Genomic DNA, 18314 nt, shown 5'->3' on the forward strand with positions numbered 1-18314 from the left:
AGACGCTTAAAAATACATTAATTTGCCTTTCAACAATAGTCCAATTCTAGATAATCTACGGGGCCCTTAGGATTTGTTATTCCAGCACTTCTCATCATAAAACTGGTCTAAGTAATTAGCCATGTGCAACTACGTCAGTTGAGATATCTTTATTATTTTAGCAAGAGGAGAAGATGCTGTGTGCTCCAAGAACCATATATTGCGATATGTCTCATGAAGGAGCACTTTGTCTCTTTAAGTCTTGAAGCTAAAATGAGTTATTTCTCTCTCCCCTCTGGTACTCCTCTCTCTCCCCCTGTCTCATCATTAACAGTTCTGCTCTCATAACTCATCACAATGATAAATGCCTGAGCTTCACCTCGGCCCGGCTTCTTCTCTCAGCCTTTTGTTTCTGGACTCTCCATTGTCTTTCTAATTCTCAGCCTTTCTCAGGTTCATGCAGGTGAATTGAGCACCTGTAGAAAGATATTCATATCAAAGCCCTCCAAGCGTTATCGGGATCTCTGGTTACTGCGATAGAGTTCAATAGAGCGTAATTGTACTCCTTTCCAAAGAAATAATGAAGAACAAGATCAAGATGATGAAAGAAAATGTCTTATATGGAGCTCTTAACAATTTAAAGTGCCTTCTGGATCTTTTACAGTCCACGTTCAGCTGTGATCGGAAATCCACAATCGATCAAACTAGGCAGCTTTGTCTAATTATATTATTTGCTGTATTTATTAGTTCTAGGTCATGATGAAAGCGCTGGCAATGGTCCTGACCACCATGTGATGATGTGCTCTGGATTTGCGGTGAAAGCTATTTTTTTTCTCCACTTGTTTTTTTTTTCAAAGATGCATCTGTGACTGAGAAGGAGGATGTTTTCGGATTAGACGGGCAGATTGAACACAAGCTGGCCTTCCTACGAAAGCATGTGCCTCAGGGCACCAACTTGCTTCTGATTGGCCACTCTATTGGCTGCTATATCATCCTAGAGATGATGAAGAGAGACCCAGAACTAAAGGTATGAGCGACTGGGTGAGAAAGTAACATTAAGTTAAAGCTATTCTGCACATCATCTAGCAATTTACATTATGCTCTCTCTCTCTCTCTGACTCTCAGTCTCTCTCTCTCTCTTTCTCTCTCTTTCTCAATTCAATTCAATAACTGCTTTATTGGCATGACAAACGCTACAAATGTATTGCCAATGCAGTTATAAAGTTTACATAAAAATAAAAGAACATACATTTATAATAAAAAAAAACACTGTAAACAGTAGTAGTAGTAAAAAAAGATATATACATATAATAATTAAATAAAAATATAAATAATATATCATATCTCTCTCTCTATCTCTCTCTATCTCTCTTTCTCTTTAAAAGTATATTGCAAGATACTTGTATTCAGTAGTGTTGGTTTTAAAGAGCAGTTTAAAAGATTAACTAGGTTAATTTGGTTCACTGGGCAAGTTAGGTTTATTAGGCAACTCATTGGACTAACCCGATTTGTTCTGTAGTCAGTCAAGTTACTCAAGGGGGCTAATAATATTGACCCTAATATCTGTTTTCAGTCATTCATTTTCTTTTCGGCTTAGTCCCTTTATTGATTTGGAGTCGGCACAGCGGAATGAACCGCCAACTTATTCAGCATATTGTTTTATGCAGCGGATGCCCTTCCAGCTGCAACCCTTCTCTGGGAAACATCCATACGCACTCATTCACACACATACTGTACGGACAATTTAGCTTAGCCAGTTCACCTGTACCGCATGTCTTTGGACTTGTGGGCGAAACCGGAGCACCCGGAGGAAACCCATGCAAATGCGGGGGGAACATGCAAACTCCACACAGAAATGCCAACTGACCCAGCCGAAGCTTAAACCAGCGACCTTCTTGCTGTGAGGTGACAGAACTACCTACTGCGCCACTGTGTTGCCTTGTATTTGTTTTAATAAATGTAAAAGCTGCATTGAATCCAGCCAAATTAAAAGAAATAGGAATTTCTCCAGAAGGAAAACATATTATTGGATTTATTCTGACAATTTCCTTGCTCTTTTTCCCTTGAGTATTTGAAAAAAAAAAAACATTTCACAGGAGGGCTAATAACATTGCATTTTAACCAATAAAGACTTTTATCTGAATCCTACTATAAAACCCAACAGTCAACTTTATCAAAATGTACTGGAAGTTAATTCTACTCTTTTGAAAAGAACCTCATTACTTCAGCTGAAATAGAGTAAGTTCACAGTACTCATATAAATGAGTTTTTACATCAAATGGTTTGTAGCAATCAGTTTCCTCAAACAGTTTGAGTTGCCTTAACTTATTGGGTTTTACATTACTCAGTTGGTTTGAGTTACCTTAACTTTCTGGGTTTTACAGTGTACATTCACAATCGGACATTAAAATGCACAATATTACATTATTACATTACATTATGTTATATTATTTCTTCTGTAGAAATTCCTCATCTGTTAAATGTATTTATTATTTTCAAAATTAATTAGGTACCTATGAATATACTTCAGTGATATTTTCATAATTTCTAGGGCCAATAATTTTGGTCAGCATCAATTTGAGAAAAACATTTATTATACCAATGGACTTTTACCCCATTTTCTTTTTCTAATGAAATCTTGGGGGAAAGCTTTTAGTATTAAAACCTCAACTGCTCATATTTTATGGAGGCTACCTGTATTTGTAACAGCACTGTATATTTCTGCTCTAGACGACAAGCAATATAATCTTCCAAAGGGGTAAGCAAAATAAACATATTTCAAATCAAAAACAAGATTATTTTGATTTCCTTATTGGCAGATTATTCTGCTTGTTTTAAGAAAAAACCTCACTTAATTAATAACATTATAATATGACATTCATGACATAATGTTTCTGAAAATAAGTCAAAGTTTTTTGCTTGTCTAGAAAATGCATAAGAAAAGCATTTTTTAAATTATTATTATTTCTTTTGCTGCAGTAGTTGGACTCTTTTCTTTTGTTTTAAATAACAAGTCCCCAATGACCAGTGACCCACAACATCTTCCCTGTTCCATATCTAAAGAGTTTCAGAGTTTCCCTCTCTAGAGATCTGAGGTCTGTCTGATTCCCCACATAAAGCTGTATAAATAACAGCTACAGTTCAGTACAGACCACCTCAGAGATTTGCAACTTGGCATTGTCACCTCAGCGAGACAACGCCAATCAGCAGCATAATGAGATACTTCTGTTCCCTGTACTTGCTGTGTAAAAGGTCAGAAGATTAAATAACATGGAAAAGAACCTTGATTTTTTTTCTGTCTCTGGGGTTTTCCTGCTCTGAGATGTCCTCTTTATCATTTTTACTTTCAAGCATTTTTTTCTACCCCAAAATAATTTTTTTTCTCTCTCTTAACCACTTATTTAGTATTTCCCTTTGGTTGAGGGGCGTATTTTCCTCCTGGCAAAGAGAAATGTATTTTAGCTTCAATAATGGGGCCAGTGCAGTCTTTTAAATTTTGATGAAAATATGTTCTGATACTTTTGGAGACACTCCACTTCCCAACCACTTTTAGTGATTTAGTTCTGAAATGTGAATCAATAAACTTGTTTTTAAAAATCTGAAAGTTTGTTTTTTTTTCTCATTAACTCTTTCCCTGCCTTTGAAGAGATACACAGCAATCTGTGTTTTATGTATATTCAATTAATCTTTATTTATATAGAGCTTTTATACAGTGTACATTGTGTCAAAGCAGCTTAACATTGAAGTTTTAAATTGGAACAGTGTCAGTCCAGTTTTCAGATTTCAGTTAGTTCAGTTCAGTGTGGGTTAAATTTCACTGCTGAAAGTCCAAACACTGAAGAGCAAATCAATCGATGTGAAGCTCCACAAGTCCCTAATCAAGCAAGCCCGTGGCGACACCAGGGCTTCCGTGGAGTCTTAAAAATTATTAAAATGTCTCAAATCCTAAAACCAAGATCTTAGGCCTTAAAGAAAAATTAAATTTACTGCGATATTGTGTTGTAGGTCTTAAATCTTTTTAAAACAAACCTTAATTTTCCTTTGCTCATTTATTGCTACCTAGTCTGGCCAAACAATCACCAACAATCCATCTTAATAAAACTTTAAACTTTTTGTTTAAATGGGTAATTTTTAACTATTTATCATAATGGTTTAATTATTTTCTTTACAATAACATTTGTTTAAAAGTGGCCCATGTATTTACTGCTGAGGACACTGACCTGGACAGATAGTTGTGCGTAAAATACAAAGAATCAGTGTAAATGTAAATCAGATCACACATAAAAATGAGTTATACAACTTTTCTTCAGCGTACTCCCATCTTTTTATATATATTTTGTATTTTATTTGTATTATTTTTTGGGTAAAAAAAAACTTTTTTTTTTGTCAAAATTGTTGTGTTTTTGATTAAACTGATCTGCATTCAAGTGGTGATTAAACACAAACAAGTGACGATATAATGAAATGCTGTTCTTACACCCCTTGCAAATTTATGTTTTACATTAATATTTTTAATAGGAAGCTATACAATATTATATTTGTGCATATACAATAGATTAGTCAGTACAGAAGCCAAACCTGCAGCTTATCTAACAAAATAAATGAAAGATAACGGCCCCAAAACTAATACATTGAAATTTATATGTTATGAAAACATATTAATACAAATTTTAAAAAAGAGAAAAATGTAAAAAATCAAAAAATTTAAAAATTTATTTGAAATTTTATAGGTTGTAATTTACTTTTGCAATATTTAGCTTGAATTTAATTGCATTATCTTTAAATTTCTAAATATGTTTGGTGACTAAAATATTATTTTAATAAATATATCTGTTTAAGAAATCTGTTTTGTTTAAATGCACCAAAATACATTGCCTATATTTACTGAGAAATGGAGAAACATATTAATTTTTATAATGGGGTGTACTCAATTTTGCTGAGCAGTGTATATATTATGGTCATATAGTTATAGGGCCCTATCATACACCCAGCGCAATGTGGTGCAAAGCGTGGTGCAATACTTGTTTGCTAGTTTCAGCTTGGCGCAAGAGCCGTTTTGAGGCGTTGCACTACGCTCTTTAAACCGCAAATGCATTTGCGCTCATATGTGCGCCCCTAGGCGTTCTGGTCTAAAAAGGAAGGCGTTCTGAGGCGCACTGCTGGCGTGTTGCTATTTTGAGAAACTATAATAGATTTTTCATTAGACCAAAACAAACCCGGTCTAAACTCCAGCGCTGAGTTGCGCCTCGCTTACACACTGCTTAATAGCGTACACACAAGATGTAGAGCAGTACGCAAATATCTTTACATATGAAAAAATAAAAATATTAAGGATATATATAGGATATAATAAGAATATATATAGGATATAAATATAAAGGATTAAAGGATTACAAAACATATTTTCTATTTCTATCATATTTTCATATTTTCTAGCCTACATGAATATGAAAAACCACTGCATTAAATCCTTCTGCATCTCGGGAGGCTTTTTCAGTTCATTCATAACAATTTGCTTTTGTATAATGTTATTATTATTAGCAGTATTATTTCTTATATCCATATTTATATATTTTTTTATTAAAGTCAAGCTTAGATTTGCCCACCTGCAGGTTTTAGACCATATGGGGCACAGCATGTGTTTTAGTATATAACTCAAGTTTTTGAGCACACTTCGTTATTATTGTTCATTTATTCGTTTGCTGGAAATTAGAACTGAATTTAGAAATAGTTTTGAAACAAATATTTGCGCTTAACAAGTGAAATTAATTATTTATAGGCTAATTGATGTCTGTGCGTAAAGGTTTCCCTATCCAAGAGCGAAAGTGAAAGTAGATCGATTATCTCTCATTCTTGAGCTGTAGATGCTCTGTTTAACTGTTTTTTTTTTTTTTTATTTTAAACTGTTCACTGTTAACAGTTTGCTTGTGAAATGCTCAGTTTTTCCACTTACACTTACTTTACGTCATGTAAATAGCAAATGCACTTATGGTGCGATGCAGCTGGCTCTTAAAGGGAATGGGCAATGAGACTCTGATTAGTTTATTCTCAAAACACACCTATAACTCATTAAGAAAATAAACTCAACACTTGCGCCACGGCGCAAAGCGGGTTTTCCCATCCTTAAATTAGCAAATATAGATTCTGACATGCCCTGAAAGCATTTGCGCCCTGCGCTTTCCGTTTTGCGCATGGACCGTCAAAATGGAGCCCATAGTCATCAAAAATGCTTGCGGTGGCTGGCAACTAAAAAATGAAGAAAATTGGTGGGGAAAGAGTTAATGGTGACAGCCTTAGAAATCACCATCAATGTGATCTATTTATGTTTTATTGCCAGCCATGTTGACCTTTTGTCTCTTTAAAAATTCAGCAAAATTTTTTTCAAATGATGGCCTGCTAAATCCCTGTATGATATAGTCAGATATGGCATGGCTCAGAGCAAACATGCACGAAGGAGGGAAAGATTTCCTCTCTTGCTCTAGATTGCTAGCTGCCAGGAAGCCAACCTAGCGATTATGTCTGGTAACATATGATGTGTGATAATCAGAAACTGTTACTATTTGCACTTGATATTTCTTTTGGAGCAGAAGAGAGCAGCCGTTGTAAATGATGGCCGGGGTTTCTTTAGTGCACTTCTGGAGGAGAAGGTTTGCAGATTTCAGCTTTAGACCAGAAGCAGCATGAGGTAGCCTGGAAGCCTCCCTAAAACCAGAGGAAGAGTTTGATTCACTGCACATGGAGGTGCTCAATTGTTTGTCTCTGTCATGAGTCCAGTTCACTGTAGCCTTCCCTGTTGCGTTTGAAGTACTTGGTCGTTTTAACAAAGTGATGCCGTATATGTGCCAGTTGTAGAATAGACAGTCCGAAGAGAGCTTTTGATTTGTCGCTCATATGCAAGGCCACAGCAGGGGCTGGAAATCTGCAGGCTGTTTTCCAGTCGACGCTTCAGCCTGAGGTCGAGCGCTTTGGTGAGGAAGTGCTTTATGCTTCCTTCTGCAGCAGCTATCTTGCCATGTGCCCTTGGAAGGTGATGTCATTTCCTAGTTTCCACAGATGTATAGTTTGGTTCAACATCTGTTGGCTGTAAAGTGTGGCTTTGCCTTTTATTGGTGTCATAGATAATGATGGTCAAATACTCTGATTAATCAAAAATTGTTTACACTGGGAATTGATCATATTACTAAAAATCCATATTTTGTCTCATGTCATTAATTAAATCTTTTATTCATTCATTCATTCATTCATTCATTTATTCATTCATTCAGTGTTTGAGTGAACACTACCCTTACAATTATTGTCATTTCACATTACACATCATCATCTTATAGTTGTTAAATAATCAGTGTATCTCAAATTCTTCTGAAGTAAAAAAAAAAACCTCTTGATCTGTTTAAAAAATTTTTTACCATGAATTACAAAACCATTTAAAAGTGTCAGGTTTGAAATTGAAATTTATACATCTGGAATGAAGCGATGCAGTGGCGCAGTAGGTAGTGCTGGGATGTGAGGGTTGAAAAAATTAAAATTTAAATTACGAATAAAAAGCTGAGATTAGATACACTTTAATATGGAAATTTACTTAATGTATTCCTGGAACATATTTTTGGCATAAAAGAAAAGGCAATTATTTTGACCAATACAGTTTTTGTCTGACATATACCTGTGAATCATAAGAATTTGTGTCCATGTTCACTAGGGATGTAATGATTCACCTGACTCATGATTCGATATGGTTCACGATACTGTTTAGTCACAACTTTTTAACAAAATTATTTAAAACAAATTGAGGGTAAAGAGCTCTTTCATTTTTTTCTTAGATGCTGCACTTTTTGCAAAATAATAATTTCTGCCATAACTAAATTGCTATTTTAAAAACAAATTCCAAAAAATAAATAAAAAATACAATCTGAAGAAGACTGATTAATATAAACAAACTAAAAGTGACTCTGCTGGGATTTTAAATTTTTAAAAGAAATATCAGCAAAACATTTCTGGCATAAGCTGAGGTCTTTGCTCATTTACAAAGACCTAAGCTGAAAAAAAAAAAAAACTCTTTCACTGGGGACTTAGATGGCTGGTGTGGAGAGGTAAACCTTTCCCAAACCAGAGCTCAGTGTGTAAAGAGGTGGTCAATGGGCCCTCTGATCCAGGGGACTGGCACTGGCTTAAAAAACTAATTATAAAATTACTAATTATCTAGTAGGAGAGACAGGAGTTAAACAGGATTGTTATTACTTGTTTAATTAATTAGTAATAGTATCAGTGTGTTACACTTAAGAAGAGATCATCTTGAATATTTTTAATTATTCAGTAATAATAAGAAACTGTAAAAATAATCTAATACCTGCTTCTGTAACAGAACAACTTTCTCTTTCAGTCTGAAAAACATCTTCACACTTTCGCTATAAAACACTGATGCACAGTGTGATCTCTGTAGCACTCGTCGGAGCAAGTGGAGCTGCAAATCATCCAGTATATATGTATAGACGTCTGTGACAGTAGTTTTTCACTGTGCTGATGGTTTATGTGCATCATGTTAGTTGTTCTGTTAGTGTAAGTAAACGTCTTTTTGCAGTATTTGCACACAGTTTGTGTTTTGTCTGGCGCCCCCTCTGTTCAAAAAATATATCACAATTCTTTCAACATTTCTACCGGTTTGAGTCATCACATGAATCGTTTTTTTACCATCTCACGGTGAATTGATACATCCCTAATAGTCACAAATTCTTACTCTAAGGTCAACTTTCTAATTTTTAGTCACAAATCATAACATCGTGATGAGATACACATTCAGTGAGATATTAAAAAATATACCCCCTAATCTGAAAGAGATGCATTCTGTGAGACATTCTTTAAGATTTTGGCAAATTTTTGCAAGAAACAATTCTTGACAAGTCTTGTCATTCTCCTCTGTGAAACAATGATATGCTCAAGTTCCCCCGACACACTGTGTCTTTCTCTTCCTGTACAGTGTGTGTGTTAAGTGGGCGAGGATGTGTCACAGCATTCTGGGTGGGCCTCATTTCAGGGGGCAGAGGTCAGACTGACAGTCCTGAAGTATTGGTGTGATTTCATACTTTTCTCAAATAAAATATCGTTACAGTCACAGCATGAGCCAAACACAAGCATAAACATTACAGCACACAGCCATGGCTCGGATTACCCTCACAACCTCTCCAGATTTTAAAGCTCCCAGACGTGACCACAGACCGTCCAACCCATTGGACATGCAGACACACAGTTGAGAAAACTATTACAAGATCTTTTTTATCACTCGATCTGAAATATGATGGCCAATGGTTTTCCTTGGCCTGGAAGTGTGATCCTCAAATTTATTTACTGATGTTTTATTTTTGCCTTTTCTACTGCTATTTTGATAAGACAGTATAGACTAGGGCTTTAGGCCAAGGCTTTGGGCCAACTAAAGGCTAATTTGGCTGCAGCTTTTAAGGGCAGATTCTAAATGGAAGTGAGCATCTTCATGCACTACTAACAACAGATCCCTTAAGGTGAGGTCTTTCAATGTTGTAAGACAGGACCATTAGATGTTTCCTTCATTAACTGGCGTTTAAAAGGCTCCTTCATGAAGCGATTAAAATGTCTACTCTTGATTGTAATGCCCCAACTAATGGCATCTCTTTCACAATGTGCCCTTAAATGTACCAAAAGGCTATTTGTATTTTACCAGAGGACAGAGAATAAGATGGGGATAACTTGAATGAATAACTTGGGGAAAGCATTGCAAGCTTCTGTTTCTAGTAGTTGGCAAGAAAACTATTTTATTTGACATTAGCAAAGTCGTCACAAGATCATTAATTTAAAAAAAAATCCATTCCCAAATGTTGTGTATTGCATTTTTAGACGCAATAATGTGTTTGCATGTGTTTCCTAAACAGCGACATAACTCGCAGCTGAACTATCATAGTATGATGCATCGTTTGGGAAAAGAACTATGTAGTGACGAGTGTTTCCCAAAACCCGTAGTTTCTCTGTCGCAGATCCATCGTTTGAACCACATTAGCGTTTATTATAATGTAAAACGCCCATAATAATGCTCTAAATGGGGTGGTAACAACTTCTTTAGAGAAGAACCCCATAATTTTTTTTTACATCTACACACATAAAAAAAAAACTTCCAATATTAGTTTTGGTAAAAACATTCACTCGTTTTCCATGGTAATTGAAATATATGTAAATGGCACATATAGAGCCCATGTTTCCTTTACAAACATTATTGAGAACATTACATATTCTATTCTAAAACATAAAATCACTTACAAAAGCTAACACGTATTCTAATCTCATATATAAATCATTTAAATAAATGAATAATGAGGCTATTTAGTAAGAAATTAAATTTAATATTTATTATTTATTAGGAAATTTTAAAATAATATTAAAAATAATGATGATGATGGGGTGACGCGGTGGCTTAGTAGGTAGTGCTGTCGCCTCACAGCAAGAAGGTCACTGGTTCGAGCCTCAGCTGGGTCAGTTGGCATTTGTGTGTGGAGTTTGCATGTTCTCCCAGTGTTCGCGTGGGTTTCCTCTGGTGCTCCGGTTACCCGCACAAGTAAACTCTTTTGGAATCTTTTCAGGAGTGAGGTGTGATACCAGGGTATGGACTGATGATGCCTCATTCAGACTAGCAGTGACTTTGTAGCTGCCTGTAGCTCTGAGTGGCGACCTGCTTCAAACTCAGGTCTGTGTAGATATATACAGCACAAATACAACCTGCCTCTGAGCGAGCTGAGAGAGGATTACGTGAGCTCTACTGGTGTTCCTATTGGCTGTCGCTCTTCATTTGCATAAAGTTGAAGGATTTTCAATTTTGTAGTGTCACTCAACACGCCCACCTGGTTACCAACGGTTGCTGGAAGTCGCTCACTCTCCGTTGAAAAGTCACTGCAAGTCATTTGTTGTGTGAATGAGGCTTGAGAAGCATTATAAGAGGGGGGCAAGATTGGGAAAGTTCCAAAGCTGAGATTCTGACCTGTCATCATAGTGTTGATGTTGTGGGATTTTTCTTTTGTTTCCCGATGGACCTGTATGGAAATAATCACTCTTTTCCTGAGGAACTTTGAGAAAGAAGAATTCTGAAAGTGCCTTAACACCTTTAATCTCAAGAAACACTTGCCGTTTGAAGTTAGTAACATCAGATGGGCCTTTAACACACTTCCAGCTACTGCCTTTCGTCATTTGTGTTCGTTTCAATCAGGAGCCTGGCTGCAAGGTAGTGATGGAAAGGACGAAACGGTGCTGACGTGAGGGGAAGGCGATCATTGCATCACATTCCCATCTTCACTGTAAGTGGTTGAGTTGAAAGAGCTGTGGTCTGGACTGCCGTATGATCCATCATGCTGTCTGAAGCTCCAGTAGATCTGTGCATCATTAACATTCCTCCACTATCAGATCGCACTCTCACATCTCAGATCCGTGGAAGTCAGATTGTGACGTTTAAACTCTCTTCGCCCCTTCTCCAGATGCAGAGTACTCCTTCCCCCTTCCTGACCTCAGCAGTACCAGAGAAGAAACCCTCTCGAAGTGGAAGCGTGTGTGACTGGCCGTCTGTCTCTCTGATTAAAGAGCCACTCCCAGAGACTCTGTCGGATTGTTCTGTGTTCTCTGTTACATTCCTGTGACCTCCAGGAAGAGGAACTGCTTCTTGTCAAAAGCACTGCTTGCACATCAAAAATCACCTGCTCAGCACACACTCCTTCTTCTTCACCTTTCCCTCTCTCTTTCACTGCCTCTTTTCCACTCTCTCTCTCTGTCTGACAAATGATGAGCATCAGGATGAGCAGTGTAATAGCAGATGAAAAGCATTATGTAAAAAGGTTGTGCACTTCCTGGAGCTCTATATGCACTATATGGGTTTGTAGGGGCTTCTATTTCTAGTAGTGTTACCTTAGCACATGCAGAGCTATGTTCTAACAACTATAAAAAATGTATTCATAGATGGTATTTGATGGTAATCTGATAAGAGGGTAGGTGAACATGCCTGTACACTCCCACTTTGATGCTGCATGCATACCCTCTGTATGTACTGTTTTGGAACATCTATTTCCACACATTCGAGACATTCAACTTGTCATTAAAAATCAAAAGTCGACTCCCAAAAGACATACTCTGCAATTATACACTATACTGTCATCCAAAGGCAAAGCACAGTAAATACACATTTGGACAAATTGAGTGAAGCTACACAAACCTCAGTCATTGTCACAGAATGTTTATCTTGATCCCATTAGGTCTGAATTATTTGATTTTAAATGCACTGTAGCTTGTCAGTGTACTATGACTCTGTGTTGTAAACCCAGCTCTACCTGAAAGCACTTGCTAGAGATTTACTTGAACTGGCTTAACTGACAAAATGGCATGAAAATGGCCTTTGATTAATCACATTTCAAAAGGTACATATTTGTACCTAAAGAGTGCTTAGTGGTACCTCAGTGGTATATATCAATAACCAAATGTACCTTTGAGGTACCAATATGGACTCTTTGAAAAGGTACTGCCCCAGCCTCAAAGCAAGAAGGTCACTGGTTCTAGCCTCGGCTGAGTCAGTTGGCATTTCTGTGTGGAGTTTGCATGTACTCCCTGCCTTCGTGTGGGTTTCCTCCGAGTGCTCCGGTTTACCCCACAAATCCAAAAACATGCGGTATAGGTGAATTGGGTAAGCTACATTGTCCGTAGTGTATGAGAGTGTATGAGTGTATGGACGCCTGGAAGGGCATGATGGATAAGTTGGTGGTTCATTTCGCTGTGGCGCCCCCAGATTAATAAAGGGACTAAGCCAAAAAGAAAATGAATGAATTTGGACAGTAAGGTTTGACTTTGCTTAAACAAAAGTCTTGTCACTTAATAGAAATAATGTACAGTATAGAATAGAAAGTCATGGTGCAGTGGAAAAAAAAAATATTGTGTATGAATCCTATGAGCTTGGAGGACTACATCCATACATCTCTGCAATGACTCAAAAAACTTAAAGTCATCTGGAATGACTCCCAGAGTTCATCAAGATTCTTTGGATTCATCTTCAATGCCTCCTCCTTCATCTCACCCCAGACATGCTTAATAATGTTCATGTCTGGAGGCTGGATTAACCAATCCTGGAGCACCTTTACCTTGTTTACTTTTAGGAACTTTGATGTGTAGGCTGAAGTATGAGAAGGAAGCGCTATCCTATTGAATAATTTGCCCTTTGTAATGTAATGGGCAGCACAAATGTCTTGATACATCAGGCTGTTGATGTTTTCATCCACTCTGTAGATCTCTTGAGTGCCCCATACTAAACGAAACCCCAAACCATGATTTATCCTTCTCCAAACTTGACGGATTTCCGTGAGAATCTTGGTCCATGGAAGTTCCAATAGGTCTTCTGCAGTATTTGAGATAATTGGGATGCAGTTCAGCAGATGATTCATCAGAAAAATCTACCTTCTGTCACTTTCCAAATGATGAGAAGTCAAGTTATTATTTGTTGCTTTTACAACTGGGAACAACAACAAGACTTTTGTCAGGCAGTGTATATATACAGTAGTCATTTGAAGTGGATCAAAAAAGATTTAAGAAATTGTCCTCTGACAATGGGCTTTGTTTAATAACTTTAGGTCAACTTTGATAAAAGGTTTTAAAAACTACCATATTATACCACACCATAAAAATGACAAACATCATAACAATTGTGAAGGAACTGACTTAGCAACCCTTTTTTGGTAGCAAATGTTTGGAACCCTCTAGCAAACAACCAAAAAACCTGCTTAACAGCATTTGAGCACAGCACTTTGAATACCATTGTATCTAAGTGGCTGGATTTACTCTGCACTACAAGCTCCGTTCACATTCATTACAGAAGGTGAGGTTTAGATGTCAGAAACTTGTATATATTTTCCTTTGTATAAGTAAGCAGAACAACTAACTTAAAAGTGTTGTACCGTTGTAATTGTTTAGACAGAGGAACTCTGGTATGAGAATTCCTCATTCATTTGGATTCTGATATCTTTCCCACTGACAGAAATGGATATTTTTTAGCTCCTTAAGGCCCGTTTAGATGATGAATTCAGCGGCAGCAGAACTTTGCCTGTTCGCCTGTTGTCAGGGCGGGATGAAACCAGCCCTCTTTCAGGATTGCAGAACTAGCTGAGTTTGAAGTTTCGTGGTTTGAAGCTGAATAGATTGCACTTGGCACTGCTGACAAAGAATTGTGCTGGCTATCACTTATTTTGCACAGGAGAATTGAAGATATTGCACTGTTTAGTTTCATTGAAAAATACTTGGCCGAAACTGCAAAGGATTGTAGAGACAGATGAAGCACATCCACTCTGTCTTACTCACTGAATGAGTCTCGCTGCCTTCTGCTCAATGGCCAAACAGAGGCAGGTGTTTCCTGTTTCTGGAAGTCTCTCTCTCTCTTTCTCTCCCTCTCTCTGTTCCCTCCTACTCTCGTCTATCCTATTGATTTCACAGCACAGCAAAAGCACATGTCATTTTTATAGCTTGATATCTCTTAAGCATTGAAATTAAGATACTTAATTGGTTAGGATTAAAACTGCTCACTTTCCTGTCATAAATATGCACTTCTGAACATTTTTTTTTCTTTTTTCTGTGTCAATTACGTGATAAATCAAAATGTGTCAAGAGAAAAAGCAGTAATTGAAATCTATATTGTCACCCTCAGGTTGTGAAGGCGGTGATGCTCTTCCCCACAATTGAGCGCATGGCCTGCAGTCCTCAAGGAAAAGTCATGACCCCTGTGCTCTGCCGCCTGCGATATGCCTTCTATTTGCCCATCTTCCTGCTCTCTCTCCTTCCAGAGAGGCTGAAGGTCGGCATAGTGCATCTGGCCATGAGGAATTTATATGCACTGGACAACTCCATCATCCCAGCCACCGTCAGCCTGATCAATGTAGACTGTGCTGGTGAGTGAACTTTGCACTCTATTATTTAGATAGAACAAGCTATAAAAAGTAACTTTAACATGTCTTGGTGTATTTTTATCCGCTTGTTAAGTGTGACATCATGCAGATTCCAGATCCAAGCGCTATACCAAACTGTATAGGCAGGCTCAACAAATAGTAATAACAAACGTTTACAAAGCGATGTAATACTTCAGAAAATCATGGCCGCAATATATATCCATGCATTTCTAATACATAAATTGTAAAAGTATTGGTGTCAGTGATGCAGCAAGTCCAAATACTGTTGTGTACACCATGATTTTATATAAAATTCACTTTAATGTGTGATATGATGAAAAAATGGACGTAAATTTATATTTTCCCAATTTATTTGAGTAGCGGCTTGGACTTGGAAACAGTATTCCATACATCACGACTTAACAAGCGCATAGAGAATATGACATCACAAATCAAGGTGTTGTTGGTCTGCAGGGCATGCAGTTACAATAGAGACTGTATAGAAGATGTGTCGTCAATTTCTTGTAGAACCAACAAAAAGGCAAAAGTGGATGGATAGCCTATAAATGGCTAGTAATAACTTATATTAAATATAAAGATGAATTATACAGCTCCATATGATTGTTATATATTATGGATACATTTATTTGCACTGAATTGCAAGGGGTTTCTTTATAGAACAATACATCTGAAAATGAAATTTGGGAAGTATTATGTAAATATTTTCAAAAATTTCTAAATTATCTCTTGAACGTATCCACTGAATGAATGTTTAATTCAGTGTAATTTAATATTTTCTGTAGTATTAGTAATTTAGTGTAGTCTTTAAACTATATTAAAAATAACTGTGTCACTTTACACAAATCTTTGCACTTTACTTTGAATCATACATATACAGAGGTAAATATATATATATATATATAGAGAGAGAGAGAGAGAGAGAGAGAGAGAGAGAGAGAGAGACTTTATCTAAAAAGAAATAAATATTATCAAACATACTGTGAAAAATTTCTGGCTCTGTTAAACATTGTTTGAGAAATATTTAAAAAAGAGAGAAAAAAATCAAAGGGGGTCTAATAATTCTGAATTCAGCTGCATATATGTGCGTCTCTTTATTTAACCATATAAAAAACAAAAACATTGAGATAAAGATATCATTTACAAGGGTGACCTTCCACAGCACACGACTTATGAAAATGATAATAATAAGGAAAAAGTTATAATAATACATATAATAATAAATGCTAAAAATACATGCATTGACAAATGGACTGTTGTTGTTTGTTATAAAGGAAGGAGCGAAATTATTTAATTGGTATGAGCTCAGACATTTTTAGTTCATGACTAAAGTATCGCTTCCCTATTTCATTTTAAAGCCAGGGAACAGGCAAATCATAAGATTCACTTGAATGTAGGGCATACTGGCTTTTTGACCTATGAAGAAGGGAACATAGGTATAAAGGCACCAGACCCAGAAGAGCCTTGCAGACCAGAGTCATCCAGTGGGTGTACCTTCTTACATTCAGAGAAGGCCACTCAGCTTTGGCATACAGTTCACAATGGTGAGTTAGTCTACGACAGCCTGCAACAAGCGCTATGATAAACAAAGTATAAAGGCTGAAGACATTTGGTTGAAGCATTCAAATATAGAACATCACCATAGTTAAGCAATGGTTAACATTTTGCAGACACCAAAATGTTTACGAGCTTTAAGAGAAAAGCGGGATTCATTTCAATGGTGAAACTAAAGCTTAACTCTTAGTTTGCAAATCAAATTTGCTACATGTGCTTTGAAGGAAAGCTCCTAATCAAGTAAAAAGCCGAAATACTTATAGCTGGAGACTAAATTTATTTGTTCAGAATGAGAAAATATCAAGACAAATGTCTGTTTGATTGTGTGATTGTACAGATAGTGATTTTAATTTTAATCTTGGACCTTATTTGAAGCTTATTTATCACCTGCCGTCCACAAAATGTTATATCTCAAGTTCCTTCTGGATTACTCTTCCTATAATAAGTGTATTGCCTCTTGTGCTGTAAGTGTCAGACTTATTAATAATATGTTTTTAGCAGTGACCATATTTTCATTTTGTTATGATTTATCTAAAATAGTTCAGTCTTCAATACTCTAAGCACTAATAAACACAGCTAAAGCATAACTCTCAGGCAACTTTTAAGTTTTCCCATCAGCGATGTCCCCTCGTGTCTCCATTTCCATCTCTCAGTTTGGACTCTGCTCCAGAGATCTAATCCTCACTTCAATGAGGTGCTGAAACCTTTCAAAAGTTCACATGCTGGCATCCCTCCAATCCTCCACTGTACAGATGCATAGCTATCTCTTTTTTATCAGACGAGAAGAAGTATATCACCACTTCAAAGATGATTCAGCTGAATATAAAAAATCAAGACCAAAAGAGAGAAGAGGGGGTAAACGCAAATAATGTTTGAGTGGCAGCCAAGAGTGTGGTGCCTCACAATGTTTTGAATTAAGATTTTATTTATCATAACTCATATACATAATCTCCTGGGCGTTCAGTACATGAACTAATGGTGCAGATGAAGTGTTGTGAGTAGGAGTAATTAAGAGGCCTCTCCAGCGAAGGGACCGCTAGCTTAGACTCTCTCTCTCTAGGTGAAAGGCTGAGTGTTTCCCCTGTCTGTCCTGGAGGGAGAGTGATGGATGTTGTGATGGCCGGAGAGTCTCTGCCAAAGAGGCCTCAGTAGAGCCCAGAGGCATTAGTGTGAGCTCCACTCTCTAGTCGCTCCGAAGAACCAGTTTTCTCACTCGCTCGCTCTTCTTTTCTCCTCTCTGTCTGTTTTGTCAGTTTTACCTTTAGTTTTCTTCTCCCCCTGTTGCGCAGGGAATTGGAGTTTCGCTCCTGACAAGGCTTGTAAGCATGCTTTTAATCATTAGCACATCTCTCGGAGTGTCAATTGGAATGGATTTAGTTTCTTCTTTCTTCTGAACAAAATGTTCAATTGCAGCTCTCTTTCCCGTTCCTTATTAAATACCATCAAATGTTGGAATACGTTTCCGCGAGGGAGTTTAATCCGTTGTTATTCATCGAAAAGGCCAGGTGGTCTTGTATGTACACATGTGCATGCGTGCGTTTTGTACCATTGAGTGCTGGCCCGTGACCGCATACGAAAAGCAGCTCTGTCTTTTATTACGTCCGTAATTAATGGTGAGTTGACAGACTTAATTAAGAAAGCATGTTGCTATTAGCTGGAACTTCCTGGGCACATTTAAGGATTTATTTGCTCAGAAATCCCTTTCCTTGAAACTGAGAATGTTGATATTTTGATGTTAACTGCATGTGGAGCATGCACACAATGTCTGTCATGCAGACATCAAGGTTCTGCATCTAGGAGCGTAAACGTCAATAAGGCGTGCCTGCTCGAGGTCCGCTGGGATCA

The 18314-nt window shown here is 37.1% G+C and overlaps 1 protein-coding gene across 3 annotated transcripts in view; it reads left to right on the forward strand.

Annotated features, from left to right (window-relative positions):
* ldah (lipid droplet associated hydrolase) overlaps positions 1–18314 on the forward strand; it is a 68570-nt gene that overhangs the window by 34173 nt on the left and 16083 nt on the right. Inside the window, exons 4-7 of one of the 3 annotated variants that reach the window (XR_015512700.1) lie at positions 837–1006; positions 11198–11285; positions 11463–13837; positions 13997–14357. Coding sequence is in view for 1 of the 3 variants with exons in the window: in NM_001130785.1 (NP_001124257.1) it covers positions 837–1006; positions 14660–14900 (411 nt within the window). In the remaining 2 variants the exon portion in view is untranslated. Of the gene's footprint in view, positions 1–836; positions 1007–11197; positions 11286–11462; positions 14901–18314 lie in introns of those variants that run through there. The other 2 variants (XR_015512699.1, NM_001130785.1) reach the window with 2 other exon arrangements.

This window comes from Danio rerio, chromosome 17, assembly GCF_052040795.2.
Source record: "Danio rerio strain M-AB ecotype USA chromosome 17, GRCz13ab, whole genome shotgun sequence".
Taxonomy (NCBI): Eukaryota; Metazoa; Chordata; class Actinopteri; order Cypriniformes; family Danionidae; genus Danio; species Danio rerio.